The sequence below is a fragment of the Lipotes vexillifer genome, unplaced genomic scaffold (genome assembly GCF_000442215.2).
Source record: "Lipotes vexillifer unplaced genomic scaffold, Lipotes_vexillifer_v1.1 scaffold749, whole genome shotgun sequence".
NCBI classification, from domain to species: Eukaryota; Metazoa; Chordata; class Mammalia; order Artiodactyla; family Lipotidae; genus Lipotes; species Lipotes vexillifer.
The window spans coordinates 418,234-444,631 of NW_006782834.1; the positions used below are offsets into that span (position 1 = coordinate 418,234).

At 40.4% G+C, this 26,398-nt stretch overlaps 1 protein-coding gene across 1 annotated transcript in view; it reads right to left on the bottom strand.

The window, feature by feature from the left end:
• Positions 1 to 26,398, bottom strand: part of FRAS1 (Fraser extracellular matrix complex subunit 1) — a 452,432-nt gene that overhangs the window by 135,558 nt on the left and 290,476 nt on the right. Inside the window, exons 25-30 of the mRNA XM_007455407.1 lie at positions 25,674 to 25,814; positions 23,818 to 23,958; positions 20,427 to 20,697; positions 16,810 to 16,894; positions 13,627 to 13,953; positions 2,952 to 3,105 (exon numbers count right to left, since the gene is read on the bottom strand). Coding sequence (XP_007455469.1) covers positions 2,952 to 3,105; positions 13,627 to 13,953; positions 16,810 to 16,894; positions 20,427 to 20,697; positions 23,818 to 23,958; positions 25,674 to 25,814 — 1,119 coding nt within the window. The remainder of the gene's footprint in view (positions 1 to 2,951; positions 3,106 to 13,626; positions 13,954 to 16,809; positions 16,895 to 20,426; positions 20,698 to 23,817; positions 23,959 to 25,673; positions 25,815 to 26,398) is intronic.

Below are 26,398 nucleotides of genomic sequence, written 5' to 3' on the forward strand. Positions count from 1 at the left end.
AGGGAAGCGACCACACATGGGATGAGCTGGTAGAAGAAAAGATGAAGAGTTAGAGTTCATCACTGGGTATGATGAATACAATGTACCTTTGTGCCAAGCCCATGAGTAGACAGGGAGAAATACCGATATTTTGTAGGGTTCACTCCATCGAGGTGAGAGCTTTTGCGTAATACCTCACCTCTGCTTTTATCATAGTATGACAAAATCAAGGACATGACTCTTTAAATATATAAAAATCCAGGTTTAAAAAACAGTCCAGGCTTAAAAAACAGAAAATAACATCTACTAGTGATTTCCTTTACACTGAGCTCAATATTTTAACCAAGAAACTTTATGGGAAAATTAATAGGTATTAAGAATTAGAATCTTGGGTTTTTCCTTGTGGCACAGTGGTTAGGAATCCACCTGCTAATGCAGGGGACACAGGGTCGATCCCCGGTCCGGGAAGATCCCACATGCCGTGGAGCAACTAAGCCTGTGCGCCACAACTACTGAGCCTTCACTCTAGAGCCCGCGTGCCACAACTACTGAGCCTGCACTCTAGAGCCCGCGTGCCACAACTACTGAGCCTGCACTCTAGAGCCCGCATGCCACAATTACTGAGGCTGTGCGCTGCAACTAATGAAGCCTGTGCGCCTAGAGCCTGTGTTCTGCAACAAGAGAAGCCACCACAATGAGGAGCCCCTGCACCGCAATGAAGAGTAGCCCCTGCTCTTGGCAGCTAGAGAAAGCCCTCGCAGCAACGAAGACCCAACGCAGCCAAAAGAAAGAAAAAGAAATTAAAAAAAAAAAAAGATTTGCGTTAAGTGGGCTTCTCATTCCCACCTCCTTTTTCACTCTTGAATGGCTCCTAAGGGTAATGCGATTTGATTATTACCAGTAGGGAGCTCTGAACACACAGAAATAGGATTATGTTCATAGGAAGAAGTTAATTAAGAGAGTTACAGTAGGAAAGGGTCACGTGAGTCAGGCTTACTTACATGGCGTTTATCAAGCTGAAATGGCTTTAAAAAAACCACTTAATTCCGCATTGTTCTATTTAATACTTAAACGGAATATTGGGATATTGGGCTATCTTTAGGAAATTTAATTTTTTGACTTTTAATGCTCAAGACAAGGTAAAACAATTTAATACATCAAACCAGTCAAAGGTTTTTAGAGTTGAAAAGGACTTAAACATTGTCTAGCTTAAAATCAGTGGGTGAAATACGGCAAAGTTGAATAAGGTCTGTGAACTAATTAATGGCATTGTATCAATGCTAATTTCCTGGTTTTGATTATTGTCCTATGATTATGTCAGATGTTAACAATGGAGGAAGCTGGATTAAGGATATTCAAGAGCTCTTGGTACTATTTTTGCAGCTTTTCAGTAAGTCTAAAATTATTTTTAAATAAAAAGTTAAAAACTTATCTAGTTTCATCTTTCAAAGAACCTTACGGCTCAAGGGGGTCCACCTGCCTTCCTCAAGGTTACGCAACTATAATAAACGACAGCCCAGCTAGACTGACTGTTTTATAATTCTATCAATTCTTGATTAGATTATGCTTTTCAATGCCTTTGTGGACTCTATACTTAGTTTTAAATAGTACAAAAGTTAATGTTTTCCTCACCACAGAAAATATACGATTAAAAAAATCTGGTAAACCTGAGGAAAAACATTGTTATTTCTCTGCTATTTGTCACACCAAGCAATTTTAATGAATATATTTTTCATTTTCAGGTGATTATTTCTTTTAAAAAATCTACCTGCCTGTTGTTTTTATTTTTATAACATTTTGTCATCTCCTTACAGTTTCGATCCCTTCATTTGTATCTTTAAATCTTTTTAAATATGCTTATTTCATAGTTTTTGTAAGCTTGTTCCTTCATTTGAAACCTTGGGGTTTTAATCTTGTTTGTTTTAGTTACGGTACTATAGATTGTTTCTTCATATGTTCTGTAATTCTGAATTCTGAGTTAATCTTCAGTGGTTTTATCTGTGAGAATCTTGTGTGGTCTGGAGTTGAGGGTGGACATTCCACAGCAGTTAACTCTAGTTTCTGCAAGGGACCCAGGAAGTATCATTGGCCTGAGGTCAATTTTCATATTAATGCCTCGGCTTTGGGTATCTCAGACTATGCACACAGTATAACTTAACCTTGGATCTTGAGGAGAAACAGGCCTGAATTTCTGAATTCTCAGCAGACACTTTTTGCTCCCTCTGAGCCCTGGGAAACACAGGTAAATTTCTTTGCCATCTCTCTGTGCTAGTGAGCTTCTTGTCTTAATTCCAACTTTCTGTCTCTGCACGGGCATTAAATCCCAAGCCCCCAGGTTACTGAGAGATACACACAACCCCTCAGGCAAGCTATGCCATCACCTCCTGCCCAGATTGGCTTTCAGTTCCTTCTCTGTGTCTGGCACTTGGAGATTTCTCTGTGTTCTTGGGAGGTCAGCTATGATTGCCTTATAGCTCTGAATCTCTTTTATCCATCATTTCTACGTGATGATGATGGGTTATCATACTCTGCTATCTTGCTAGAAGTGGAAGTAACAATGGAGATCTTGAGAAATGTTTTTATGTAAAGTCTTTTCTTAAAAAGAAAGTCTCAAGAAGTGCGGTGATGTTCTGGGCGGGAAATGAGGTGGTGTTTGAAAGCCTGAGCTTTGACATTGTATTGACATATTATTAGCCAGGTGACTTTTAACAAGTTACTTTCTCTGTAAAATGTAGTTGTTTTAAAACTTAAATTTTAGGTTTAACTATACTATGTTTACATCACTTAGCATACCAATACTATGTATATAGCAATGATAGCTATTGTGATTATTCTGTCCTTAAAGGGGATGCCTGGGGTATTAGAAAGCTGAGTTCATTGGAAACACACCCTGGCTGTGTGGCTTTGTACAAAAGCAAGTCCAAGACTGCTGAATGCAATGATGACATCATGACAAGGGAAAAAAGAGTTACCAAATTGGGGGTGCTCCTGTGTAATTTTGTAGATGATTTCTGAGGCTCTGGCACCTGGAGCTTCAGCCTGTAAGATTCTGTTGGTAATCTGCAGCATCCCGCCTTCTGGTACCCAGACCACTGAATTAGCCACAAGTCGAAGACCTCTATCATTCTAGAATAAAGAGAGAGTACAGAATTAGGTCCGAGCAAAAAAAAAAGAAAATACCAGTCCTTAAAAACATAAGTTATTAGGTCCTATTGCTGCTAAAGATTGCCTAATAAGAGATTCATAGCTTTAGAGTCATGCTGTGAACAGTATATGTGTAATTATGTGTAGATATATGCATGTGTCTGTATACATGTACATACGTATATCCTACTTTTTCTCCTAATTTATCATAAGCACATAACTTGTATCATTCAGGAAGACTAAGTCTCTCCATTTCTTTCTTTCATTTGTCCATCTACCTGTCTTTCCATCTTCCCCATCCATCTATATTCAAGAACTATTCATTAAGCACCTATTATATGCCAGATCTTTTGCTAGAGGCCTGAGGTATACCTATAAGGTATATATATATATATATATATATATATATATATATATATATATACCTTATATATAAGGCTGGCTGAAATAAGACCTCAGTTTCAGAACCTACAGTCTAGTGGGGCAGACAGACATATAAAATAGTTAGGCTGCATCACAAGTGATGATCTATAAGAAGCTTGAGCAGGGTACTGTGGGAGAATAAAGGGAAAAGGAGATTTCCTCTTTGGGGAAGGAATGCTCAGGAAGGCTTTCCTATGGAAATACCATTTAATTCTTGAATGACAAAGAATGGACTTTCTAAGTGAAACAGACTCCAGGAAGAGGGCCCAGCCTAAGCAAAGACATGAGACAATGCACTCTGTGCTTAATAAAATATCCAAGTGACTGGGCAAGCAGAGTCTAGGGAGCTAGGGGAGGGGGTGAATAAAAAGTGACCCCTAATGTAGGCTAGTAGAAGGTAGAAGCTGTAAGTCTCCATTTAGCTTGTAGGCACTGTAAAGTCAACACGAATCTTCTGGGAAGGAAATGGGATGATCAGGTTTGGGTTTTGGAGAACCTCCAGCAGCAAAAGATGGGAGGGGCTGGAGGTGGCGTGAATCTGGGGCTGCAGAAACCATTTAACAAGTTCTTGTAATGGCTCAGGTGAGAGAAGATGAAAAGGTGATTGCAGTGCGAATGAATAGTTAGAAACAGATTTCAGAAACACTACAGAGGCCAAACTGACAGGCCTCGATGACTGATTGAAAGTGAAGCCCTTAGAAACAACAGTTGGGAATAGCTGACTGGAAGAAATCACCTACTTAGCGCTCCTGAGAAGGCAACCGTTCTAATTGTTAAAGCTAACGTCATTAAAAAGTGCTGATTTGCAAGGTGCACACCTCTTTCAAAGCCTCCTAATTGACATTTTCCACAGAATGGGATCAGTGAGGCTGCCTGTGTTCAGTTTTCAAACTTTCAAAATCGGTAAATCTGATGTTTTCAAATAGGGCATTTCAGAAGGGATGTTATGCTAAATTATTGCTATTACTTTCAAATATGCCAGTAAACAGAACAGAGCAAACAGCATTCCCAAGAGGGGAATATTCAGAACAGAAGAAAACGAATATTCATTTGCTGTCACTTGAGAGCATCTGCGCCTCTCAGGAGGTGGTCACAGCTATTTTCACCACAATCACCAAGAAAGTGTCAGTGCCCAGAACAGCAGACAATGTACCTCCTATGTGATTGGTGCTCAGGGGCAAAATCCCACAGAATTTTTTTTCTTTCACAATTGATTTACCATATTATTTATGAAAACATCAAAGTGTGCCAAGAACTTTGCATGTTACCTACCAGAATTCTGGGGGAAAGGGCCCTATTCACTCCAGCCGTTTTATATAACATAATACATTTGGACCCAGGAATATTAATTGCTAGAAATTTTTCTAATAGCAGCAGTCCATCACGTTTGATTATGTGATGGAGATCAGTCACACACAGCAACCACATTCTTGGACCGATGAGGCAGTGTGGTTTTTCAAATTCCAAGCAAGTAAATAAGCAGCGTGCCCTGATATCTCTCCTACTACATTTCTATATTGCCTATACTTTATCAGTACAATTCTCTGTAACTCCTGTGTAAGTGTCAATTTTTAGGATACAGCTCTCCTTGCAAGTCAGTGTTCAGAGAGCAGCAACATATGGACGCTTCTTAGAATTTTAGACTCTCAGACCTTCTGAATCAGACCTTCTGTATTAGAATCTGCACTTTAATTTTTTCACCAGCTTTACTGAAGTGTACTTGACAAATAAAAATTGTATATATTTCAGGTGTACAACATGATGTTTTGATATATGTATAGATTGTGAAATGATTACCACAATCAAACTAATTAAGCCATCCACCACCTCACATAGTTATAAATATTTGTGTGTGGTGAAAACACTTAAGATCAACTCTCTTACCAAGTATGCAATACAGTATTATTAAGTATAATCACCATGCTATACGTTAGATCTACAGAATTATTCATCTCTTTATAACTGGATCTTTGTACCTTTGACCAATATCTCCCAGTTTTCCCCCCTCCACCCAGCAACCACCATTCTACCCTGCTTTTATGAGTTTGGCTTCTTTAAGGTTACAAATATAAGTGAGAGTGTACAGTATTTGTCTTTGTGCTTAGCTTATTTTAAAGGCTCATCTATGCAGTCACAAATGACAGGATTTCCTTCTTTTTAAGGCTGAATAATATTCCATTGTATCTACAACCACATTTTCTTTATACATTCATCCATTGATGGACACTTAGGTTTTGGGGTTTTTTTTTTAACATCTTTATTGGAGTATAATTCCTTTACAATGTTGTGTTAGTTTCTGCTTTATAACAAAGTGAATCAGCTCTATGTACACGTATATCCCCATATCTCCTCCCTCTTGCATCTCCTTCCCACGCTCCCTATCCCACCCCTCTAGGTGGTGGCAAAGCACCGAGCTGATCTCCCTGTGCTATGCGGCTGCTTCCCACTAGCCATCTATTTTACATTTGGTAGTGTATATGTCAATGCTACCCTCTCACTTCATCCCAGCTTACACTTCCCCCTCCCCATGTCCTCAAGTCCATTCTCTACGTCTGTGTCTTTATTCCTGTCCTGCCCCTAGGTTCATCAGAACCATTTTTTTTTTTTTAGATTCCATATATATATGTGTTAGCATACGGTATTTGTTTTTCTCTTTCTGACTTACTTCACTCTGTATGACAGACTCAAGGTCCATCCACCTCACTACAAATAACTCAATTTCGTTTCTGTTTATGGCTGAGTAACATTCCATTGTATATATGTGCCACATCTTCTTTATCCATTCATCTGTTGATGGACACTTAGGTTGCTTCCATGTCCTGGCTATTGTAAGTAGAGCTGCAATGAACATTGTGGTGCATGACTCTTTTTGAATTATGGTTTTCTCGGGGTATATGCTCAGTGGTGGGATTGCTGGGTCATATGGTAGTTCTATTTTTAGTGTTTTAAGGAACCTCCATTCTGTTCTCCATAGTGGCTGTTATCAATTTACATTCCCACCACCAGTGCAAGAGGGTTCCCTTTTCTCCACACCCTCTCCAGCATTTATTGTTTGTAGATTTTTTGATTTTAGAAGATGTTGGGGATAGGAGTTTATTAATTAATTAATTTATTTTTGCTGTGTTGCGTCTTTGTTTCTGTGCAAGGGCTTTCTCTAGTTGTGGCAAGTGGGGGCCACTCTTCATCGCGGTGCACGGGCCTCTCACTATCGCGGCCTCTCTTGTTGCGGAGCACAGGCTCCAGACGCGCAGGCTCAGTACTTGTGGCTCACGGGCCTAGTTGCTCCACGGCATGTGGGATCCTCTGAGACCAGGGCTCGAACCCGTGTCCCCTGCATTAGCAGGCAGATCCTCAACTGTTGCACCACCAGGGAAACCCTGTAGATTTTTTGATGATGGCCATTCTGACCGGTGTGAGGTGATACCTCATTGTAGTTTTGATTTACATTTCTCTAATGATTAATGATGTTCAGAATTCTTTCACGCGTTTGTTGGCAATCTGTATATCTTCTTTGGAGAAATGTCTATTTAGGTCTTCTGCCCATTTTTGGCTTGGATTGTTTGTTTTTTTGATATTGAGCTGCTTGTATATTTTGGAGATTAATCCTTTGTCAGTTGCTTCATTTGCAAATATTTTCTCCCATTCTGAGAGTTGTCTTTTCATCTTTTTTATGGTTTCCTTTGCTGTGAAAAAGCTTTTAAGTTTCATTAGGTCACTTAGATTGTTTTTATAGCTTGGCTATTGTAAATAGTCCTGCAATAAACATTGGAGTGCAGATGTCTCTTTAATTCACTGACTTCATTTCCTTTGGACATATACACAGGAATGGGATTGCTGGATCAAACAGTAATTCTATTTTTAATTTTTTGAGGAGCCTCCATACTTGTTTTCCATAGTGGCCGTACCAATGTACATTCCCGCCAAGAGTGTATAAAGTTCCCTTTTCTCCACACCCTCATCAACACTTGTTATCTTTTGTCTTTTTGAGAGCACCCATTCTTAACAGATGTGAGGTGATATCTCATTGTGGTTTTGATTTGCCTTTTTCCTGATGATTAGTGATGTTGAGCACGTTTTCATGTACCTGTTGGCCATTTGTCTTCTTTCGAAAAATGTCTATGCAGGTCCTTAGCTCCTTTTGTATTCTTTTTTTCTGGTGGGGGCAGGCTATTGAGTTCCTTATATATTTTAGGTATTAACCCCTTTTCAGATAGATGGTTTCAAATATTTTCTCCCATTCTGTAGGTTGCCTTTTCATTTTGTTGATGGCTTCCTTTGGGCACAGCATTTTAGTTTGATGCATTTCCACTTATGTTTTAATAAGATCCCGGGAGGTGTGGAGTCATGCTGAAGTGTGAGAAGCGTGGCCCAGAACAGAGATCACAATGGGCCTAGAATGGTTCTCCCAAACTCCACAGGCGAGCCTTTAAGAATATTTACACTTATAACAGAATAATACATATGCCTCTGTTTCTGAATTGTTTGTTTACAGTACATAAAAAGAAAACAGACAACTATCTAAGGAAAAGAAATATAATTCTTCCCACTTCTTAGGAAGAAGATGGTTTTATTAGTTGCTTTCTTTTGGGAGAGTGTCAGGGAAGATTCAAGAAAAGATGAATAGAAGTCTATACACCACCATTTCTACAGCTAACATGTCCAAAATAAATTTTAACCTAATTTCCCCTGTGGTTCTGACATTTTGCAATTTTTTTATCTCCTTATACAGGCACACCTTGGAGATATTGTGGGTTTGGTTCCAGACCACTGTAATAAAGCAAACATCGCAATGAAATAAGTCACACAAATTTTTTGGTTTCCCAGTGCATATAAAAATTATGTTTACATTATACTGTAGTCTACTAAGTGTGTAACAGCATTATGTCTAAAAAAACCAATGTACATACCTTAGTTAAAATTCATTGCAAAAAATCCTAAGCATCATCTGAGCCTTCAGCAAGTCATAATCTTTCTTTTTTTTTTTGCGGTACACAGGCCTCTCACTGCTGTGGCCTTTCCCGTTGCGGAGCACAGACTTTGGACGCGCAGGCTCAGCGGCCATGGCTCACGGGCCCAGCCGCTCCGCGGCACGTGGGACCTTCTCGGACCGGGGCACGAACCCGTGTCCCCTGCATCGGCAGGCGGACTCTCAACCACTGCACCACCAGGGAAGCCCCATAATCTTTCTTTAATAGTAACATCAAAGATCACTGATCACCATAACAAATATAGTAATAATAATTAAAAAGTCTGCAATATTGCAAAAATTACCAAAATGTGACACAGAGGCATGAAGGGAGCAAATGCTGTTGGAAAAAAAATGGCCCTGATAGACTTGCTCAATGCAGGGTTGCCACAGACCTTCAATTTCTAAAAACCACAGTATCCGCAAGGTGCAATAAAACGAAGTATGCCTGTAGTTCTTTTTCTGCACAATATATCCCTGCATATATCCCTGTAAATTCAAGAAATTAGCCATAATTTCAGTTGATGAATCTTCTGCCTAGTGATGTTTTATATATCCTTCAGGGTACCACACTAGAAGAAAATGAAATCTCAACAAGGGATTATGGGGGCATAATTAAAACAGTGCTTTAAATTAAATAGTTCTACTAATTAATTTCATAGAACAATAGGCATAAAGAAATGCTAGTTATAAAGTTTAGTCATCATATACTGAGTACAAATAAAGATATTAATGTTGTAAACCAGAAGTAAAGGCCCATGCATGACCTTATCATTTGGAGGAAAAATCCCACAAACAAAATGAAAACTCCCCCCCTCCCCAATTAGAGACTGGAACATAAGTGATGAGCTCAAATACGATGGTGTACCCCAACCCCAAGCCAAAATATTCAAGACAGAAATGTTTTAACTTTATTAAATAGAATATGACTGTAATTAGATATAACAGCAACCCTCACATTTTATTTATCCTGTAAAAATACTTTAATTTGTTACAGCTCATTTATACCATAGCTTTTAAAATTTAATCTTGGAGCGCCCTGTGGATTTTAGAGAAGGATTATGGGGGGTGGCACATATAAGGTGAAAGATAGATGCTATTTACCAGAAGGAAGAACAATGGAGAGATAATTGCACTGTTTTTGTGTTTGCCAGTGTGTGTATATGTGCCTCAGAAACTGCAGCTTCAGGTCAAGGATACAGAACCTTCTCTCCATGTAGGTTTCAAGTGCTTTATAAACAAAGAAACAAACACATATTTTGTAATCAACAAACACTTTTTGAGTGTATACTCCGGACAATGTACCTTACAAGATGCTAAATTGAACCAATTCAGCAAGTCCAATAAAGTGAAACCTTGATATGTGGTGAGGATTTATTTATTTATGAGACAGGCAGATTCTTATCCAGAGAAATAAACATTTTGATGCCATTGATATTTATAACTCTCACAAACATCCTTTTAATCAAACTCTGTCCCTATAAGACAACGCATGGGAGGACAGGTTTTAAGAAAATTGCGGGAAAGCCCAACAGGGCTTTTAGCTGCACTCAGGCCTTACCAAGGTCAAACAGCCAGAGAAGGCTCTCAGCAATAGAATTTTCCATCCAGTTCATAGCATGACACTTGGGGGCTTTTAACATCAAAGCATTATCCAGTTGCAGAAAATAACTGCTCAAACAACAACTAATGAGGTCAGAAAGTTCATCAGATTTATTGCCAAAGTAGAAAAAGGGGCGTGATTTTCAGAGATGCTTTAATTAATGAAAAAGAAGGTAACTCCTTGAAAGCCCGGCAGTGGAGAGAAACCCACCAACATGCAAGGCTTCTCCCTGCCCACATTTTAGCCCGTATTAGACTCTGAATTTCTTTAGAATCATATCTCTAGCAGGCTTGGGTTTGGTAATCCACCCAGTTAATGAAAGCCTGTTCAGCAGAGCATTCTTTATTACCTTTTAATCTTTTTGAATTCTTTTGCCTCCTTCCCCAACAGAACATGTTTCAACATCTGTCTTGGGTCTATTTTCTCCTCAGCAACTCAGTATAAGCCTGGAGGGTGGCAGTCAAGTTTACTCACTGCCAGGCCAAGGATAAAAACATAAATTTGGGGGAAGTGATGTAGAACTTGATAACTAAAAGTGGAACCAACAGCTCCTACCCTCAGTCTCAGATGGGCCACCCCAGCATTAGCTGAAGTGCCCAGTAGGCTGATGAATCTGACGCAAGGGATCAATTCAAAGGCAGGAACATAGGCACCAGCCTAACTCATGCTGTTGCATCCACGCGTCTAACTATCCATCCAACAAAAATGTACTAAACTTCTGCAATGTGCCTGGCTCAAGGCAGCAATACTGAAATAGTTCCTGCTCTCACAAAGCTTCCTTTTTCAATCCCTCAGTCCCTTTCCATCTATCTTACCAGGTTAAGTTTTATGTTGAACAACACTAGGATTAATTTTTACATCCATTCACTAGGAATTAGACCTAAAACGCTTTGTCATTCCATTTAAATCACCAGCTAGACATCAGCCAGTAACTGTCGTTACTCCAAATTTAATACACAGGTAGCCTCAGGGTAAGGGCTTACATGCCATCTTCAGAAATGGCTAGCAGAACAAAATCAATCATGGCTGACTATACAACGACTGGAAGCCATTAACAGTTAAGGCAATTTTTTTTCTTCTTGGGCTCCAGTAGACTTATGATTATAAATAGCTTCGTTTGTAACAAGATGTGGTGAGCCCACAGGGAAGATTCTGAGAGGCTTGGGGTCCAGACTGCTTGGATAGGACATCGAGGAAATGACTAAAATTACTGTTCCCATTCTGTCCATCAAGGGGATAAGAATATATATGACCAAAACGCTGAAGAAAAAATGAGCTAGAATGAACAAAAGCCATCTGGTTAAGTGTGCGGAGCCAGAACACACTTGATTTGAAATCACAGATCCATCACTAAATACCTTGATGAGAAATAAACATTTTTAAACCTCTGTAAATGTTTTTAAACCTCCTTTATTTCAGTTTCCCCTTTTGGAAAATTAAAGATAATAACTGTACAAATATCCTGGAATGATCATGAAGATCAAAAGGAATAATTCACATCAAGCATTAGTGCCCAATAAAGGTTAAAAACAAAGCAAACAAAAATTACTTTCACCAAGAGTAGAATATCCTCTAGAAGTAATAAGGTTATATAGCCTCTATTCTAACTTTCTTCACTAAGACATTGTAAAGACGAGCAGAATAGATGTGAGAAAAAGTACTCTGGATTCCTAAAAGAAGATGTAGTCTATATTTGTAAAATATTATCAGGATGAGAGCGTCAAGTTTATTCTTAGTACATTCTAATGGCTGCTGGGGCTCTGGTAACCGGTTTAATTATCCTAATTCACTGTTTAGAAGCCATTAGTTCACCTGATGGACAGGTAAGCACAGCACTACAGGAGATGGAGGGAAGGAAGGGGGAAGGAGGAAGAACACTCGCGCGCCTCCCAAGTTGTAAGCACTCTAAGAATTCTCAAGTTCTGTGCTTATGCCTTATTTATAAATTAAAATTCTATTTTTCTTTGCTGTGTTTTGGTAGTCGAAGTGGCTAAAATCCTAGAAAACCCCTTCAATCTTGGGCCATACCACGCAAACTGGTTGTACAATACAATGCGCTGAGCTCCAAACATGGAGATTGAAACCTCGATAGGAAAGGCGGCTGCTAGGGTTGCACTGAAATCCCATAACAATCTTTGGAGAGAAACCAAGAAGGAAGAAAAGAAAACTTTCTGTGTCTGTCTAGACTTCATCTCTTCAGAAGTAAACCTCATCTCCCAGGGCGATAGCAAGAGGGCGATAATTCAGATTAGCTTCAAGGTGGCTATCTGCCAGCTCCATCTCATCATCAGTCTTCACTTCCTCCCACCTATCCCATGCCACCATTACTGTTCTCAGCAGCTGAAAATAATGAGACCAGAGCCTGAGAAACCAGCTAGCAGACCATATTAGATTCAGCAATTCATGAGGATCAACTGCAAACTGTAAGTGATCATTGGTGAGAAAGGGACAAGTGATTTCTAAACTGTCCTCAGCAAAGCAATCTCTCTAACTAATCATCAATGACACTTCAATAGGTGCTGGTATTTGGAATGAAAAGTTCAAAAAAAATTATGTCTCCCAATCTGCCACCATGAGAAAGAGTCATTCTTGCTATTACAGAGAAAAGAGCTTGGAGTGAAATATCAAGTAATAAATGGCTTTGACAGTATTTTTCAACATGTCTCTTAGAACTAGCATGTGCTAGCCCAGTATTTCCCAAAATGGGATAGCCATCCTATTAGTAGTAGCCAAAAACATTTTATTTTGTGCATGGATGAAATTTTATAAAATGGTTATGTATTAATTTTAATATTTTGGAAAAATGTATAATTCTACATTAAGCCCAGGATTTCACAAGTATTTATTAGGAAGAAGCCATGATAAAAAAGTAAGTCGATTCAAAGAAAAGTATTAAGTGAATAGTAGGACAGGCACTCATGGATACGGCAAAAACACAGGGAGGTGGCATGGGGATGACTCAGGCTGAGAGGCACTGCTCTTCACCGGGCTCCTACCCCCTAGGCCAAGGACTCCTGTGATTACTAAAAGAGTTTTCTCATCCAACTTCAGTTGAGAATGGTTGAACTCATCCTCTTTGATTCATTACAGTAAGCTGGCTATGAGCTTCACATCACATGAGCTACTCTAGAAGAGCAGACAAGAGCAGGGGTGCACTTGATACTTACAATCATGCTCAGGCAGCAGACTAAAAAGTCAGAGGACAACGAGGCATTTTTATGGCAGCAAGTCAACACAACATTTCAAAAGTGTTCCTTTGGCAGAGAACATGGGGACGGGTCTTTCGGCTCAAGGGTGCTCCTAACAAAATACACAATGCCCTCTGCGACTGGGTGATGTGTTCTATTAATCTCTGAATGTCCTAAATAGCTCCATAATAGATGCTTAATAAATGTTTGAATAAATAAATAACTACCGGTATCTTAAATTTATGAATATCACAAGACAACATCATCAACAAAACGTCACATCTAGGTGGCGAGGAGAATGTAGCTCTAGGAATGACACTTACCTTGGGCACAGTCCTCACACGGAACAGTATATTTTGGAAGGAGTGTCCATCATTGGCCTGCAAGACTGTGACATCAGAAGTGCTATCCGAGCCGTCGTGAGCATACTGGAGAAGGCCCCTGGAGAGCTCATCCAGCCGGAACTGATAGCTGGGGGCTGCAGGCGACTGAAGTGTTTGGAGCAACTGGCCATGAAGTGGAGGATCGAGCACTTGGACCACCACATCCTGTGGGTTGTCGTCATCTCGGATGTCAAGCAGCTGAGTGGTGATGGTTCCCCTTTCTCCTCTGCTAATATGGAGAGCCTCATTCCTCAGCACATAGGGGGCCTGTGGAGTTGAAGGGAAGGAGGAGAGAAGCCATTCGCAGGAAAAGAGAGGGCGATCCAGTGGACCAGACACCAGCTGTGTGCAACCTGATTGCCATTTCTATGCTTTTCAAGGAACTCTAGATGCTCCGGCCAAGTGCCAAACTCTTGCATAATCACAGCATTTGTCAGAGGTGTAGTCAGACACAGTAATCACTGCAAAGGAGGTTACTTCACACCTGTGGTTCTGGAGATTTCTCAGGACACTTCCAGACCATAATATTCATCAGGGGCAACCAGAGTGAGCTGCTTGCTTCCAAATCTCTGAAGTCTCTGCTGCCATGATTTACACTACATCCCCCGAATTGCAACTGAGAGGTGAGTCAGGGAACTCAATTAGTTGTCTGCATTCAAGAGGGACTAACAAGAGATATGGAATTTTGGCATTTGTGTTGGGAGTTGAGCACTTGGTTCGCTGCAGGCTACGCAGCAGCAAGCTGACTTGGAGTAAGAGACTTGGGCATTCTGAATTCCTGCTATTTCTGGTCCCTCCCAGTAATTTTCTTCAAGCGGTCTCGTCCGTATCTTCAACGGGCCCACCCCAACTCAGGTTATAAAGCCTGATAAGATCATGGTCTGCGTAAGGCAACCACCTGGTTAATTCATGTGGCAAATTTTAATATGTTTTCCTTAGGATTATCAGGTCTCTCCCACCAACTTCAGTAAGCAAATAAAATGTTCTTTCACTGAGTTAAAAGTTAATGAACCACACATAAAAAAACATCAAAAAAATAAACAAAAAACAAAAAAATCAAGGCAAGAAGCCAAAGAAAACATTATCTTAGTTGTTAATATCATTCGAAGTTGAACCATCTAGGGCTTTTTCAGTACACTGCCTTTCTTTACTTCAAATGGCTTTCCTTTAACAATACTCCTCCTGGCCTCCTGGAAATTTCAATATCTATTAAAGTAATGTCTAGCTAGTGCATCTCTATAATAATCACATAATAGCTACAGAAGATAGCTACTCCTCAGGATCCCTGAGTGAGAATTCAAAAGCTGTGATTCTATACATGGGAATGAATGGCCCCTCGGATTCTGAAAGAGGAGAGGTCAAAATCCATAAAAGGAAAAGATCAAATTAACTTACATGAGAAAATCTCACAGACGCTCAAAACCATATTGAAATATGACAGAAATGTAAAGAAACAAAAATAAGTTAAAATTCATTTCTAAAAATCCATTTTTAAGAAGTTAAAATGACAAAAGTTTCTCATATAATAAATAAAATAAAAACAGGCCTTCACCATCTACTCAACTGATTTGGGGAAAGCAAACAGAAATCAGGGAACCATGGCAGCTCATCATCTCAGATTAGGAAGTCACTTGCCAAAAGCTGCCCAAGTCTTTTATTCACCTAATTAGAGTAACTATATTAGCACGAGCAAAAAGATCAAAACAAAACATCTGAGCTTAAATACCGAGAAACATCTAAGCCAGTGAGTCCTGAGACTTGGTAGCCCTCTGACCCATATTTACAGAGATCATATGTTTTTGCTTTGATTGAAACAAAATTCATACTCTTAGCCCAACCCTGAGGTCAAATTAATTTAGGATCAATTTCTAATCATTCCTCAACTTCAGTCATCACTGAAGTGAGAATGCCATCAAGAATCGCTGAGCTGGGCTGTGAACACCATTTGGCAGCCACTTCTGGTTCAAATCTATGTTATCCCATAGTCCATGGTCTTTTCGCTTTTGGACCAAAAATATAAAAATAACAGTTTTTGTTTGTTTGTTTGTTTTTGGCTGCACTGCGTGGCATATGGGATCTCAGTTCCCCAATCAGGGATCAAACCCACGTCCCCAGCATTGGAAGCGCAGAGTCTTAACTGCCGGACCACCAGGGAAATCCCCCCAAAATCACAGTTTTAAAAACAATGATCTCATATCCTTCCTTGAACCAAGACTCACACACTACCCAAGATCTAATGTTTAGGTAATCTGGGTTCCCCCTTGCTGATATCCCAGTCTCCTACCGTTCACAACTTAAGAATACATTGATCTTCCTCTTCCCTTTGCACATTTCAGCTGTTCAATCCTTCAAGCCCAGGTACTCAGAGCATCTACCATGATTTGTATTCAGGACACATAAGTACAGCTTGACAGAGATGAGTGATGAGAACAGAAGAGCCGTCTCACTGAATTTTATAGCAACTACCATGATTTCCTCAGACTTATGTTTGGCTGATGACCACACTGGCACTTCATTTAAATAGATCCTTGATAAGATCCTCTAACTACTGCAAACTGAGTTAGATGCAGTTCAGCTACATGATAGATAGGCAAAATAGGCAAACATAATTCCATGTCCCTGAGAGAGAAATATTTAGACGAAACAGACCTATTCACCTATGAATAGGGAAGTCTTAACAAGTGGTACAGCTTCAAATTATTCTGAAGGGCTAGTATGAGACTCAGTATAGTAAAGTAAGGCACAGTGTAATAGTCAAGAACACAGACTGTGTAACCAGATTCACTGGGCACAAATCTCAGCTCTCTGTCAGCTATATCACCATAGACAAGTTATTGAACCTCCCTGAGACTTAGTTTCCTCATCTGTGAATTGGGGATAATAATACCTCACAGGGCTGGCATAAGGATTACATGAGAAACATAAGAGTACTATGGATGTATCAGTAATTGTTTGTTGCTGTTATGACCCACAGTACTAAAAACTACTCCAGTGACATCTCATGAGGAAACTGAGACACGATTAATTCAGCTCAATCATTTTTGCTAAAACTACAGAAAATCTTTATTTGTGCTTCAGAATCAGTAGGCATGTGAAATTATTAATTGTGTGGCATTTTCTTACCTGTGTTGAAAATGCTTGTATGTTGATCAGCTGTGGCTCAGAGAAGAACTGCTGGTCACTAATTTTCAGGGAAAAGTAACCTTTCCTGAAAGAAGTCCCCAAGAAAGGAATGAGAAAGTACAATCATTAAATTGGTCTTTAGGAAGACAAGGATTAAAAATATTTTCAGATTATATGCATATAAGAATTTGGATCAAACCACTACAGTAATATATTATTCATACAGTAAATAGAAATGACCACATAAAGATTAACATAGCAAGATGCAGGTAAAACTACTGTATATTCTTCGATCTCATTATAACAATGTTTCTATTGTTTTTGTTTTCTATTTTTCTAAATAGAATATTTAAAAGGTCGAAAAATCAGTTGTCAGGCCAAGACAGGTTAGTAATATATTGAAGGCTAATGGTTAAGTTGGAGAATGGAAAGGAATCTTTCACTGTCTCTGACTAGTTCTCAATGATTTCCTCTTCCCTGTGAATCCTCTCCCCAACCCCTGCCCAGTTCATGTGAGTGGACCCCAATAACACCATTAACAATGTTTGCAATGTTTGTGTTACATGACTCTATGGCCCAATCCTCCCTCCAGTCATACACATACACATTCAATGTGGACTGGACTACAGAAGGATGACTGATTATTCCTTGGAAATTTGGAACTGGCCTGACAGTGCCATTTGACTCTGGGGGAACCACAGTCTGTCATGCTGATGAGAATGTGGAGCAAGCCCGTCGGTAGGAGGGAGGTGAATGTAGCCTTCGAGCAAAGAGACAGAGATGAGAGGAAGAACTGAGTCCTGCTTCCCATTTCTGGTTCTAACTCCTGGGCTTGCCCTGGAAGCCCAGTTGCCCTTGATGTGTTTGAGATCTGAGCCATACCTGCCGTGTTATAACAAGCCTTGCAATTTTGCTTAATCTAGTTCAAGCTGACTTCCATTACTTGCAACCGAAGAGTCCTAATTAACAGAACAAAATAAGACTCTTTGCTGTGGTTTTTCCTTCCTGTTTCAGCAGCTTCAGAGACTGCTAGGTGGGAAGGTAGGAGCTGCCCACCTTCAAAGCCAAAGCAAGCTCAGAGCTCACTTCGGGCTTGTAAGATGTGTGATTAATACATTATGGAAGGTTTAGAATTCTGGTCTACACTATAGGGACCATTGTTTGAAAGGTTCTTTAAAAGGCACTCATGGAACTAACTACTGAGACATAAAGAATGTGGATGGATCTCAAATGCATTATGGCAAAAGCCAGAAACAAAAGATTATATACTGTACGCGTCCATTCACATGACATTTCAGAAAGGGCAAAACAATAAGAGTGAAAAACAGATCGGTATCTGCCAGGGACGGGGAGCGGGGAAGGGAGTACCCGTAAAAATGAGATGGGGGGAGTGACGAAACTGTTTCACATCTCGCTTGTGGTCTCAAGACTGCAAGACTATATATATTTGTTAACACACAGAACAGTACAGTTTAAAATGGGGAATTTTATTGGATGCCAATTATACCTCAATAAATCTGATTCTTTTTTTAAAAGAAAGAATGCTCGTCTTCCCTCTCATTCCATCATCCCTTTCATTTTCTGTCTCATTTAAATCCTGTGCCTCTCCATTCCCACCTCCAGACTTCAAGAGAATGCAGGTGATGGAAGAAGCAGAAGGCAGAAAGAAAGGATGGTGACTCCCAACCTACTGGGGCAAAACGATCTTGGCGGCACTGAGGTTTCAATAACTGTGTTCAGCCTCTCAGCCATGCCAGCTTATCAGGGCCACTAGGACTGTATTTCCGAGTCATCTTGCACTCCACAGGGGCATTCCAACCCAAAGAAAGCCAATCCTAAAGAATCACAGTGGGCGTGTTCATGGGGATAAACAACCACAAGCCAACGTGGCAGGTTGCCCCTTTTGTTTTTGTATCATTTAGAGACTTATATAATTTCCATTTTCCATGAGTTTCTACCAACCTTGTTTTACTATTCCTCTCATTCTTTCTTTTTAAAAAAATTTTAGATAAAAAAGAAGATCCAATGTTAAAATGGGTACTAAAAAATAAAAAGAGTACTGAAAGAAATCCCTGCAAAATAGTTGCCACGCTTGGTCCCGTTTAGGGGTGCAAAGCTGACTCTGGAAAGAAACAGGTGGTGAGAGATTAAAGAGGTTAAACAGACAAGAGGCTTAACTTTGGTTTTCTCTGGAGCGTTTATGTACTTTACACACTTTTCACAAGTGATTCCGAGACATATGACTACAGGTACGGAGCTGTGTATATATGTGTCTGTGTGTGTGTGATGCAAACACCTAAGAACTACACTTGAAAGAAAATGAATGAAGAAGATAGAGCACAAATTTGAAGGGTGATTCTATGGCATCAGACACCAGAGTTTTAAGCTCCATCTCTGGAGCAATATTTTCCTATGCAATGATCTTTTGCCCCTGGAGGATGGAAGCATGCCCTTTATTCCTAGTACTATTAAGGAGGCAGAAATCATAGTGGCTGAAGGCAGGGGGTGTGGAATCAGAGAGCCTTGGGTTGGAGTCTCAGCTCTGCACTCACAGGCTGTGAGGCTTGAGCAAGATTACTTACATGCTCAAGGCCTCAGTGTCCCTATCTATAGCCTAGGATCATAAATATACATAATTCAAATAAAGTGCACAATGGCTGGGTCACAGTTAGCACTCAGTGAATATTAGTTGTTCCTGTTCCTGTAAGATGGGTCTTTTGAGGTTACTGGCATCACTGGCTCTGAACTGCAATAGGGAACTTGTGATCTACTTTTCTCCCCACTTATCTCCTAGCCCAGACCTTAAACATTTTTTTAAAAATCTCAAATTTAGTGGTGACAGTAGAAGATATTCACCGCATCCTTTATCACTGTTCCATGGGTTTCAACTCCCTGTTTACACATGTAGTCCACTCTGAATGATCTGCACTAATGAAGCAGAGCAGGGTGAAGGATAATCCAAGAGGCCAGTCTTTAAGGTGCATTCCCTGATTTCTGTTTAGTAGATTTACTCTGCTAATTATATGGCTCTATTTGCTTGGGTTAGCATTAACATTCAACTGCATTCCTGAAGCATATGTCAGCTGGGGTGGGGAAGACAGCCAGAAGTATGCTAGGCATCAGAAGAAAACTGGATCAGGCTTAAAAATGAACCCCATTCAGTCCCATAAAGTGGATAATAACAAGTTAACCATGACTTTTAGTTTCCTTCCAACTCTGAAATTCTAGGAACCATACAATACCTTGAAAGTATGCACTCCATCCTCTAGCCACTCCCTCCTCCCGGTATGGGAACCTAATGCTGAAGGAGCAGCTGCAGCATCTGGGTTTGTAAGCGATTTCGTTTATCCTGGGCCAAAAAACTGGGTAATTGTACTAGGAACTTTCCCACCACATCAGAGAATTACCCATAATTATGCGATACAATAAAAATGCCTCGAACAGAAGCACTCTCTCTGAACAGTTACAGTGATATGATGACAGGCAGCTGAAAGCACTGGCCTTTGTAGAGTATCGATCTTCCCCAGAAGAAAAGGGAGAGCTATTGAGAAGGGGGTGTGGGGTGCAGAGCACTGATGGAAAGGTGGCAGGAGGAAAACAACAGAACGCTGGGTCACCTGGGCTTTTCTTTGCTGTGCACAAAACGCACTCTTTTCTCCTTCACATCTTTCCAGCTAAAGTGGCCAGCCTTGTCGAGCTGAACCTCTTTTCCATTCCTTGAGAGCACGAGGTGACCATTGGTGGGAGTGCTCACCACATGGAACAGGAGGTCTTCGATCCTGCCATCCTGGTCTTGAACATTCAGGAGGAGAAAATCCAGTGGCTTCATTGAACCAATTGCAAGGGTGAGGGAACCATTCACATGAAGACTAGGGGTGTGTATTTTGCCTGGAAAACATGAATCCAAAGGTCAGGCTTGGTACAGTTACGAATTAGGTTTTATTATTCTTATTATTTAAAGAAATAGACTTGTAGTGTTCATTCAGAACTACAAAGATGAAACTCTAGGCTATCGTATTCCATAAGGCTCCTTCTAATACAGTGGTTCTCATCCCGGATGCACATGAGAATAACATAGGGTCTCAATATTAAATGATAAAACTCCTAGAAGAAAATATAGGAGAAAATCTTGGTGATCTTACATTAGGCAATGCTTTCTTAGATATGACACAAAGAGCACAAGTGACAAAAATAAAAATCAGATGTATTGGACATCATTAATATTAAAAGCTTTTGTGCTTTTAATAACAAAGGACACCGGCAAGAAAGTGAAAAGACAATCCACAGAATAGGAGAAAATATTTCCAAATTACATATCTGAAAAGGGACTTGTATATCCCTTTTATATCCAGAATATATAAAGAATTCTCACAACTCAATAAATGACAAATAACCTAATTTAAAAATAGGCAAAGAATTTGAATGGGCATTTCTCCAAAGAAGATACACAAAAGGCCAATAAGCAAATGAAAAGGTGCTCAACATCATCAGTCATCAGGGAAATTTGAATCAAAATCACAAGATGATATCACTTCATCCCTACTAGGAAGGACAATAAAAAGTATTCCTGAGGGTGTGGAGAAACTAGAAATCTCATATATTGCTGGTGGGAATGTAAAATCGTACAGCTGCTTGGGAAGACATTCTGGCCGTTCCTCAAGCAATTAAACATACAGCTACCATATGATCCAGCAATTCTGCTCCTAGGCATATACCGAAGAGTATTGAAAGCATAAGTCCGTACAAAAACTGGTACACGAATGTTCACAGCAGCGTTATTCATAATAGCCCGAAGTGGAAATAATCAAAACAATCAAACATCAATTGATGAATGAATAAACAAAATGTGGTATATGCATACGATGCGGTTATTATTCAACCATAAAAAGACATATTGATATACGTTCTAACATGGAGGAACCTTGAAAATATCATGCCAAGTGAAAGAAGCCAGATGTAAAAGGCCACATATTGTAAGATTCCATTTACATGAAATATCTAGAGTAGACAAATCTATACAGACAGAAAGTAGATCAGTGGTTGCCAAGGGCTAAGGCAACAGGGCAGTGGAGAGAGACTACTAATGGTTATTGGATTTCTTTTTAGGGTGATTAAAATGACCTGGAATTAGACAGTGATGACGGTTTCGTAACATTGTGGATATGCTAAAGACTCACTGTATACTTTCAAGGGTGAATTCTATGGTATGTGAATTATATCTCAGTAATAATAACAATAAAGAATCACATAGGGATCTTTTAAAACAATCCTGATACTTAGGCTCCACCACCAGAGATTCTGACTTAGATGTTCTGGGGTGGGACCTTAGTGATTTTACAAGCTCCCCAGGTAATCCTAATAGGCTGCCACATTTGAGAACCACAGTCCTATCCTAATACATCTGTCATATCCGACCATCAGACCCACCAAGGGCAAGAAAAGGGTCAAGTGTCTGATACCATTTGTAAGAACAGCACCAGTTAATCTACCATGAGGTAGGATTACAGTGGCTTACTCAGAATTCATGTGAAATATATACGTTGTTTTAAAAATTTACGATCTCTGTCCATAAGAAACATCTGATGGATGAATTAGGATTTCTGACCTTGATATGGAATTCATCCTGTCTCCTGCAAGTCGTTTTGCCTGGACTTTAACCGGTAGCACTCCTTCCTTTTACAAGTAGGTCAGACAGGGCAGTTTAGGAATGCCAAGTTTCAGGGGGACTAATTCTAACGTAAAATTACTCCAATGGAAGTTGAATTCATTTTCACAAGTTGACTTGTATTACATCCCAAGTGGGGTAAGCTGACTCTCAAGTATTGTACTTGGGGTTTCCAGAAGGATCCTAATGAAATAAGCCAAAGATATTTTCTTCCATGGGAAGTCTTAATATCATTAGAGGTCAGAAATATAGACATGAAAAATATGATTGACTGCAGGTGATAAAACATGATTCATGTTATTGATGAAGGACACTCAGAACCCAAGAGATGCTCAGCTGTAATGTAACTCCCAATCCTCATTCACCTGTAAAAGTTTTGGGGTTCAAAATTAAGCCTGAATTTAAATTTGTTTCTCTTTGTTGTTTAAGGTAAAGTGTCCACGGATGTGTTGGACAAGACTAGCTCCATTCTTTAACGTGTTACCTAATTCTTTTTTTTTTTTTTTTTTTTTTTTCTCTGGCTTTCTCAGACCCTTTACATTAAAGATAAAATCTCATAATATTGGGGGTTTTATTAATTTTTACTGGAGTATGGTTGCTTTACAATGTTGTGTTAGCCTCCACTGCACAACAAAATGAATCAGTCATACACACACAGATATCCCGTCACTTTTGGACTTCCTTCTCATTTAGGTTACCACAGTGCATTAGCTAGAGTTCACTGTACTATACAGTATGTTCCCATCAGTTGTCTATTTTATACAAAGTATCAATAATGTATAGTGTCCCCTACATTGGCAGGCGGACTCTCAACCACTGCGCCACCAGGGAAGCCCGTGTTACCTAATTCTTAGTGGCAAACAGAGTGGCTTGAAATCCATCCACTTCCAACATGTGAATCTAATGGGGCAAGCTCCTCACACTATTCATTAATTACTTATCATTTACCTCCAGTGTGTGCACAAAGGATGCATCATTGCACCCTGGCATAATAGCTCTACATGTGTATATAAATATAATAAATTATATCTGTAAGTATAATTTTCTATAACGTGGCTGTAGTTCAGGAACACAACTAAGTTTTATGCCAAATTTCTGATCTGATAGCTGTGATTTTTAAAGCACCGATTGCTTCTTTTTCCCTTCCGAAGATCTTAGAAGTTGAATTTTCCCAATTTTCCATGTTCTATAAACAGTCCCTTATTCCATAGCAGCACCAGGGGTTTTCCGAGAATGGAAAGCCTGCATTTTGTACCACACGAGCCAACTGGATCTGCAGACTCAGCCTCCGTGTGGAGAAATTACAGGTGACTTCACCAGAGCATCGGAGGGGAAGCACTTACCAGCACATGTTTCATTAGAGGAGTGGGCAGGGAAGCCGGGAACACACTTGGATACACAAAGGCCACTCTTCAGAAAGAACCCATGGTCACAGAGGTGACACCGGTCTCTGTGGCTGCACTGCAAGCACCCCCAGGGGCAGGCTATCGAAGAGAGGACACACTGAATGAGGCAGGACAAAGGCACAGGCCCCCAGAGGGGGCCACCAGTGATAAAGAAACGAAGAGTGGGAGCACAGCAACATATGACCCCCAGCTGCAGCAAAAGAGAATTCCCACAGTTTCCTGCAGAATTTCACAAAAGTGAAATTTCCTACCCTGCAAAGGAAAGTGAACAGGAAGGAGCACCCTTGCTTTCCACACTATGACCTGAACATGTTGCACATAAATGGATTGTTTAAAAAGTTAACAATACTGACTTGTAAGGGAGGCAGCTTCTAGGGCTTAAGAGAGTAAGCCCTGTCGGGTACTGTTCCTCTTCTACCACTTAACTGCTGCTAAATTCGTGCAATTTGTTTAACAGTCTGTGGTGCAATTTTCTCATCTTAAAAATGGGGATAGTAATAGCACCTAATGCAATGACTGTTGGTTGGATTACATGGGCTATATATAACGCGAAGTGACTAGAACAGTATCGGGCACACGAAAGGACTCAAATGTACTACTATCACTGCTATTCTTATTTTTATTATTATTATTTTGCAGTACGTGGGGCCTCTCACTGTTGTGGCCTCTCCCGTTGCGGGGCACAGGCTCCGGACGCGCAGGCTCAGCGGCCATGGCTCACGGGCGCAGCCGCTCCGCGGCATGTGGGATCTTCCCGGACCGGGGCACGAACCCGCGTCCCCTGCATCGGCAGGCGGACTCTCCACCACTGCGCCACCAGGGAAGCCTTATTATTATTATTTTAAATGCATGTGGAGAGCAAGCTATTTATAAGGCCATGGATTATTTCTTTGAATCAAGTTAATAAGCTTCTATAAATCAAGTGCTTACTGCCTAATTATTTTGCTTCCTCAGTTGAGATGCCGTTATAGAGAGGTGGCACAGGATACTATAAAGGGCCCTGAATTAGAATCAGAAAATTTGAGTTTAATATCTGACTTTATGTTACCCTGGTTAATACTCTTAATGCTGTTTCTTTTTTTTCATTTGTAAAACAGGATTCATAGTGTCTGCCATATTTTACCAAGTCATAGCGAATGTTAAATGAGATAATGCAGATGAAGGAAATTTGGGGAAATATAAAATGCCACGCCTAGGTAATGGCATTATTATTAAATATCAGGTACTCTTTAAAGTGGGGCACACCTTACCAAGTTTTGATGGAAATGATGAGAACTAACTGAGGAAGCTCTTGTGAATAACTCAATGGACAAGGAGATTAAGACTTTGGGTTTAACTTTAGTTTAATAACAAAAGTTCAATGTGTCTCACTAAATTGTCCCCAGAAATCCTACTCCTCAAGCATATTATGGCAATATCAAGGTCACTGGTAATTTAGTCTACGCACTGAAAACCCTGGGCCCATGCCAATAGGGCTGACCCACTCTTAATTGGACACCACACCTCAGTTCAATATAAGCTTTACATTCCATGAAATATTGGCTTTGTTTCCATACAGACCTTTAGGGACAATATTGATTTGTGCAAGAGAATTATTGGCCTGCACTTCCATATTCTGTTTAGCCAGCCATTGACAGATGTGCACGAGAAGCCATCAGTTACTTAGGCCAAACTCCCTGGGTTTTCATTCTGCTCCTAATTCAGATTCTCCTTGGTTACCTGAGAATCAGCACGCCTGACTTCCTTGCTGCCTTCACCTCTTTCCAGAGAACACAGCACAGTCTCCAAGTTACCTGTGCATTTGTGGTTTGAATGATCTGCGAAGTTCCCCTTCCCACATTCCTGGACACACTGGGCTTCCAAGAGGAGAAATGGCCCTTCACAGCGGGTGCACTCATGGGGGCCTTGGCACTGGAGACAGTGGCTGTCACAGCCTGGAAGACACAAGTCAAGTCGACAGGAATGTGCGTGGCTTTCCAAGGGGCTCCTCCATTACTCCTCATGATGAGGCAGTACAACCTGGTGTGCTGAGCAAAGCAGCAGGCTGGGAGTCAAGGAGCCAGGCTTCCAACCGTGACTGCCGCGCTTACCAGCTGGGTGACTTGGCACTAGTCACTCCACGTCTCTGAGCCTCAGCGTTCTCTCCTATGAAATGCAGAGAACACACTGCCCCACCCAGTTCCTTGGATAAAGGTCAAATTACATACTGAAAAATACTATGCAAACTATAAAGTGACAGATATCAGCCATTCTCGTTATTAGTAACTAGACCTTGGCTCCCTGCACTGCTTCACTGACGTGTCAAATCTTTCCTGACGAACCTGGTCGGTCCTCAGGGTATCACCCAAGGATGCTCCCAGGAATGCTGCCTGTGCACTTTGGGTGGGCATTCCAGGGTGTGAAGATTTTGCGGCATTAAAGTGAGGCTGAAGTGGGTACTGAGGCACAGAAAGGCGACGGTTAGACATATGGTATTGGGAAGGTCGTGGGAGGGCAGATGGTGGGATAAGACACTCTT